Source organism: Aptenodytes forsteri, unplaced genomic scaffold (genome assembly GCF_000699145.1).
Source record: "Aptenodytes forsteri isolate BGI_AS27 unplaced genomic scaffold, ASM69914v1 Scaffold73, whole genome shotgun sequence".
Taxonomy (NCBI): domain Eukaryota; kingdom Metazoa; phylum Chordata; class Aves; order Sphenisciformes; family Spheniscidae; genus Aptenodytes; species Aptenodytes forsteri.
This window is the reverse complement of record NW_008796215.1, coordinates 1,724,134-1,731,103: the sequence shown is the minus strand read 5'-3', so window position 1 is coordinate 1,731,103 and position 6,970 is coordinate 1,724,134. Positions and strand designations below refer to the sequence as shown.

General features: G+C 40.7%; 1 protein-coding gene across 1 annotated transcript; it reads left to right on the top strand.

Moving 5' to 3' along the window:
• The first annotated feature begins 654 nt into the window (after positions 1-654).
• Positions 655-6,769, top strand: CD9 (CD9 molecule). Its single transcript, XM_019474447.1, has 6 exons — positions 655-747; positions 1,982-2,056; positions 3,028-3,120; positions 3,706-3,795; positions 5,648-5,731; positions 6,431-6,769. The coding sequence occupies exons 1-6, from the start codon at positions 682-684 to the stop codon at positions 6,494-6,496; spliced, it is 474 nt and encodes a 157-aa protein (XP_019329992.1). The 5' UTR covers positions 655-681; the 3' UTR covers positions 6,497-6,769.
• Positions 6,770-6,970: the final 201 nt, after the last annotated feature.

Here is a 6,970-nt window from a genome sequence, read left to right as displayed (position 1 = left end):
TCAATACATTTCCCCATGAGTTTTGAGATGTGTTTGCTTTGAAAATTAAGCACAGCCCTCTTTTTGCTTGGAACACCTCAGTAAAGAAACTTAAACCTCGGCAAAAGCTATAAATGCTATTTGTGGAGCAACTAATTTTATACCTTGCTGCTGAGGTCTCAACTAGCCTGTATACATGTTTCTTTCTCCTCCCTAGGAGTTTACATCCTTATTGGAGCTGGTGCACTTATGATGCTGGTTGGTTTCTTGGGATGCTGTGGTGCATTGCAGGAATCTCAATGTATGCTTGGCCTGGTAAGTGTTCAGAGTAGTCTTTAAATTTTAGCAGTGCAATGAGAAAGCAAGGAAAATATTACTGTGCAGTTAAAGGGCAGCAGATGTTGATTGTTTTGGCTACAATATTTATAAACTCAGTCACCTACATAATGCTTAAATGTTAAACGTAGCTTTCATTTCTGGCCCTAAACCCAAATGTCCATGTTGTATTTGAACACGGGACTAAGCACAGCCCTCTTTTTGCTTGGAACACCTCAGTAAAGAAACTTAAACCTCGGCAAAAGCTATAAATGCTATTTGTGGAGCAACTAATTTTATACCTTGCTGCTGAGGTCTCAACTAGCCTGTATACATGTTTCTTTCTCCTCCCTAGGAGTTTACATCCTTATTGGAGCTGGTGCACTTATGATGCTGGTTGGTTTCTTGGGATGCTGTGGTGCATTGCAGGAATCTCAATGTATGCTTGGCCTGGTAAGTGTTCAGAGTAGTCTTTAAATTTTAGCAGTGCAATGAGAAAGCAAGGAAAATATTACTGTGCAGTTAAAGGGCAGCAGATGTTGATTGTTTTGGCTCCACAATATTTAAACTCACAGTCACCTACATAATGCTTAAATGTTAAACGTAGCTTTCATTTCTGGCCCTAAACCCAAATGTCCATGTTGTATTTGAACACGGGACAACTTCAGGAGTTAGTGACATATTCAGACGTTGAGGTATCAAGACTGGGAGTATGTGTGAACACAGGACTAAAAAGCTGATAGGAGTTGCTGTTTATTAAACAGTTTGTCCTGAACTCTGAAGGCTGTGTGATCTTTAATCTTGGAGACCAGAACTGTGGTATTTGATCCTTGAAACAACAAGCCTCTACTGTTCATAATCACAGGATGAGCTCTTCTAGTTGACAACTGTTCTGCAAGCCAATTATTGGAGAGCAACCTCATTGTTTTCAGACTGGAGGGACCAGTAGAGCTTACTGGGTTCATGCACATCTGTACACTTGTGGAACTACTCATCCAAATAACCAGAAGACTTAGTTAATAAAAGACTACTACTGTAGCTGGTGAAAGAACAATTCCCCTTCTGTGTCATGCAAGAAGTTAATTTCATATATTTATTCCCCTTCTGTGTCATGCAAGAAGTTAACTTCATATATTTTTTTTTTGCAAAATGATGCCTCTAGCCCTTTGTAATCCTGAACATCTCTTTAAAGTGCCTTTAAAAGGTAGTGGTGTTTTTGACCTAGTAGTCAAACACAGAGATGACAGTTTTCCTATTTTATGGGATACACAACAAAGTGACCATTAGCTCTCTGGGAGTTGGTGGCAAGCTAGGTATTAAGTAATGACTCCTAAAGCAGTAGGAGTGACAAACCAGTGAAAAGAATTGGTGTCAGCTGTTGTGATGTGTCTGAGTGACCTGGGCAACTTCAAAGTCTGAGTTAACAGATTATTGCTTTTAATTAACACTGATCAAAAAGGAGGACTTCTGTTTGGAAAACACTGCCAGGCTTTCCAACGCTCCTGGGAAGATGTGCTGACTGGGTGTCCTCTTTCTCAGTCTTATCAGTGTTTCAGACCTCCAACTGGAACCTGGTTGAGTGATGGTTCCCACAAGGCTGGACTCTGGGGACTGGATAAGCTTGCAGTATATGTGTGATGCTGTTTTGTGGTGCTGTGGTCTTAACGATGTGGTCTTTCTTTTCTAGTTCTTCTTCTTCCTTTTCGTGATTTTTGCCCTTGAAATTGCTGCTGCAATCTGGGGATTTGCCAATAAAGAAAAGGTAGGTTGCTCTTAAAAGTTGGCAGGGTCATGGGATGCTGGCACAGGTTGCCCAGAGAAGTTGTGGATGCCCCATCCTTGGAAGTATTCAAAGTCAGGTTGGATGGGGCTTTGAGCAACCTGATGTAGTGAAAGATGTCCCTGCCCATGGCAGGGGGGTTGGAGCTAGAGGATCTTTAAAGGTCCCTTCTGACCCAAACCATTCTGTGATTCTATGACTGCCCACAGAAAGTTGACAGTCTACTGAAATCTATACCAGTACTAGTCAAATCCTGATTACCCAGGGAATTTGGGGGAGAGGAAGAAGATGCATTCTAGCAGAACAATACAAGAAATTAAACTCTAATATTGTTAAAAATGAGGCTGTAGCAGAGAAGCCAGAATCCAAGATGCTGTTGCATGCTAGAGATGCCCTCCAGGCAGTACCTGGCTGAGCTGTGAAGCAAAGCAGGCCATCAGTGAAGCTTTACCATTTTTAGATATGAGCTGGGTCAGCTGTGGGCTGAATGTTTCTGCATCTAAAACATGACTGATCTGGGCTGTCCCCTCACAAGCAGTCAAGATTCTGTATTGTTTCAAAATAAGGCGCTTGGTGATCAGGGTTGCTTGTCTGCTTGTATTATACAACAGGGGAATGTAGCAACTTCTGGGGTACAGAAATGAATAGGGAATACTTTTGTGTAACCAGTGGGCAGACTTGGTTCTCTCACTCCTCCTAGAAGCTCAGAGCTTTGGAAGGGAAACTGAATCTTATCTGTTTAGGTGTGGCTTTTAAGGTGAGTGTACCAGTTAGGCTCACCTGTTTGGGGTGAGAAATGCTGTCCACCTTCTCTTTCCACCCTGTATTTCTACATGTCAAAAGGACTGGTATTGTAGGTTGCAGAATTTTTAATGACTTACTCAAAACAAGTTTTCTGTACCTCAATATTAAGGTAAGACAGTAATACACCACAACTCTTTGCTGTCCTGTAGGTTATTGAAGAGTTAAAGGATTTCTACACGGAAACCTATGGAAAGAGATCTCAACCAGCTGCCAGAGAGACCCTGAAAGCATTTCAGTTAGCTGTAAGTACATGGTTACACTTAAACTAGACAGTAATGCAGCTTGTTCACACTGTTCTCCATGTCATCCAGTCCTGTGTACAAGTCTAGTACCTTATTAACTAGAAGAAACCAAAGGATTATTAGTAACAAATTGCAGAGAAGATCTTTTTGTATAGTATCAGTCAATTCAGTATGCCTTTTTGTCCTTCTGAACCTCTGAAATGCATAGAACTAGTTCTTGTTTTCCTAAACAAACTCAGTAGCAAGCTGAGAAACTCTAGATCTGTAGTATTGATCTAGAGGCACCATAGTATACATATTTGCATGTCTACGAGGAGTTCATCTTTGTGTCTGTAAAGAGGACAAGCTGTCACTAAAATTAGCGTGTGTACTTGAGATCTAGCTCTTCCTTTCAGAAGCTTGTCCTTTAATGCAATAAAGGCTTTTTAAAATTAGGTTTATAGCAGTCATGTTGGCAGGACTTCTAAGCAAATTTGCATAAGGTCTGTAATAAAACCTAATATAATCTTATTTCTCCTTTTACCAAATACAGAGCAAAAATAAAGATTACTTAACCTGGTTCTCTTTTCCTGTTTTCTCTTGTAGCTAGACTGCTGTGGTCTTACAGGAGTTCTTGAGCAGCAGTTCATGGACACCTGTCCGAAGAAGACCATGCTTGAGTCACTTTCTGCAGTGGTAAAGCATGACTTAATTCACCAACAGCTCTGCCCTATGAGTAGAATGAGAAACATGTTTTCGAATAAACCCTTCCAGCCCATGGGAAATTCCCATGTCGCACTTACTTAGCAACCTATCTCTATAATCAGTCTGGTTGTGGAAAAATCAATGTACTGTTACTGTGGAAAGAACAAGCAGGAAATCTGAACTTGCACAGGAAATGCATGGTCTGTGTCACTAGACTCACTGGTGTGATGGACAGCATAAGGCCAAAATGTCACCTTAAAAAAAGCTAGAGAGCTCTGTTCTCCTGGCTCCTCGTGTTGCCAGAGCACCTTCCTGGTGCTGCATGGGACCTGTGGCCTCCCCTCTTTGTTAGGGAGAAGTAGAGCATGGGGTGGGAGCAGGTCTGAAGTTTTAGCAAGGAAAAGGAGAGGGGGGTAATGCATTGGTGGCCTGTTTAGGTGAGCATGTCACTGCGAAGTCAATTCTCTGAATCAGATTCCCCCACTGAAATACTGCTGCAAATGTGCCTGTATGCCACAGATAAAGGAGAGGCATCTTGTATAGTTCTTAACTACCCCTTTTTCTTACAACTGTCTTGTACTCCTGCTTCATGCTCCAAGACAGCCTGTATGAGTCTTCCCATAGGAAATAAGGTTCTTATGATGTAGGAATTCAATTAATGACTTGATTTTTTTCACATTACTTGTGCTCTTCCTTTCACTACAGATGATTTTGTGCCTTTAAATATCTGACCACATGAGACATTTCAATCTATTTAGACTATATCTTTAGTCCTGTCCATACAATCTGCTATGAGTTAGACCATATGGGAGTAGCTGAGACAGCATGCAGGTTTTGTTTGCTTTTATTCTGCTAAGTGTATGTTAACTTTATCTGAATTAATCTTGTGATGTGTTTATGGCCTAGTCCCAACTGTAGAAAAACAGTAGACTGCAAAATTAAATGGATGTAATAGTGTGGCTCATCTTTGTACCTCTAAGAAGCAGTGCTGTATTGATATTCTGAATTAACTGATTAATTCTTGCCAGTATATCCCTTTAATCCTCAATTCGGTCTTTCCTTCTGGACTGGATAAGGAACAACTAAAGAAAAACAGTAGTTTTCAGCGGCTTACTGTAGTCTGCTGCTGGAATAAGTAGGGCAGGAGTTGGGATGAGATTTTGACCTGCTATCAGGCTCTTAAAGATTTATACCTCTGTAAAAGTTCCTTGTTCTTTTTCTTGGCTACCATGTGTCTTTGCTGGGGAAAGGACTGTACTTAAGTTTTTCTTTAGTTGCAATGGTAACTCGTTGTCCTGGGAGTGTCAAACTGGCACCTCTGTGAATCTACCCATAGCTTAGTATGCATGCAGCTCAAAAAATCCTGCCATTCCCATGCAGCATGTGTTCATAAGCTGTTTGCAAAATTACAATAGCAATTGGAAATACCGAGTGGCTTCAAATCTATTTTGAGAAGGGCTGAGCAATACAGCAACTTAAATGCTGACAGCCATTAGTAACAAGCCAAGTCTGGTACAACTGCTGTGGGTCCTGATCTACCTGATCAACTGCAGGTGTTGAGAAGGGAATTGTGCTGTAGCCAAGGTGCAGTTAAGAGGCTTATATACTTGAAGAGTAGATTTTAAACTTCTCCAAGTTCTGTGTTGAAATATCCCTGTCTCTCTTTAAAGATGTGAAAATAAAGGCCAGTTCAAAGCAGCTTTCAAAAGATGAGTCTTCATCTCTAGTGCAAGCAGACTTGGTCAAAGGTGTAGCATCAATTAGCAGACTTGAGCTCAAACAAGCAAGCAGAAACAAACCTTTCATATGTATGAAACACTAATGAACAGTCTGTTCTTTTCAGTCGTGCCCTGATGCCATTGATGATGTCTTCAAATCAAAATTGAATGTGATTGGAGCAGTTGGCCTTGGCATTGCTGTAATAATGGTGAGTTTCCAGATTATTTAGAGGGTAGCTGTATGGCCAAAGGATACTTACAGCAGAAGTCTGAATAGTGCTTGGCATGGCAGTCTACAAGGCCATTCCACTAATGACAAGTACTGGCAGGATCAGGGTGTGTGCTGTGGGGCCCCGAGGCAGTGCAGAGGGTGGGGTGTCTTGAACCTCCCTGCTTCTGCTTTGGGTTAGGATCTGCCTCCTTGTAGTTCTAGCAGTGGTGAAGTTGTATCAGTAGTGCATGTATATATAGGGTGAAGATGTATTGGTCATGTTGCCAGCCCACTTCTTAATCCTAATGCCTCTTGGGGATCCTTGCTTTTCTTTCCTTTATGACAATTAAAGACTTTGCTAGAGAACTGAAATAACAGTGCTAGTACAGAAGCTTGTACTTTTTTTGTTTGACTTCTCTGGAGGAAAGCATGATACGGATGCAAATATGCTGGAATGATCAAAGATTTCTTAGGAGATACGACAGTGGTTTATAGCTGATCTATTTTGAAGTATTGAGGGTGAAGGGGATTCATGAGAATGGACTGAAATTTGGGGGTGGAGGGGCAGGGACATGAACTGCAGAATAAAGTGTTAATATGGCCTCTGGGCCAGGAAGAGCAGCTGTGCTTGTCCCCATGTTGATAGAAGAATGTGCTTTGGTCCCCCCGACTTCTAATGCATTTGCTTTCTTTACAGGTTTTCGGCATGATATTCAGTATGGTTCTCTGCTGTGCTATCCGCAAAAACAGAGAAATGGTCTAAGAGCTAAAAACCCAAGACTGCTGCACTATAAAATCTTTGTCATTAACTTTAGCGTTCTGAAAGCATTTCTAAAAAGTTATATATTTGTTACCTTTTTAATGCTTTATTTGGTACTGATGTAGGTTTGCTTTTTATGTTAATAGGTTAAAATGATAAAGGTATATCTGACTCAAGACAAATATTGTACATAAAATATCTGACTTTCTTGAAACTTATGTAATTTGGATGTAATTTATGTTTGAGACAATTTGATACTTAATAAAGAGTAAGATGTATGTTTGTGGGGGAGAGGAGATTTTACTATGCTTATTAATCATACTGTTTGATGCATAGCATGGAGTTGAACTTGCATAACATGTTAAGTGTTAAATCACTAGGGCTTTAGTATAAAGCAGGAAGTAACTCCTATGCCAATACCATATTTGAAAAGAATTCCAAGGAATGGAAAAGATGACTGTCAGAGCATGTTAGGGA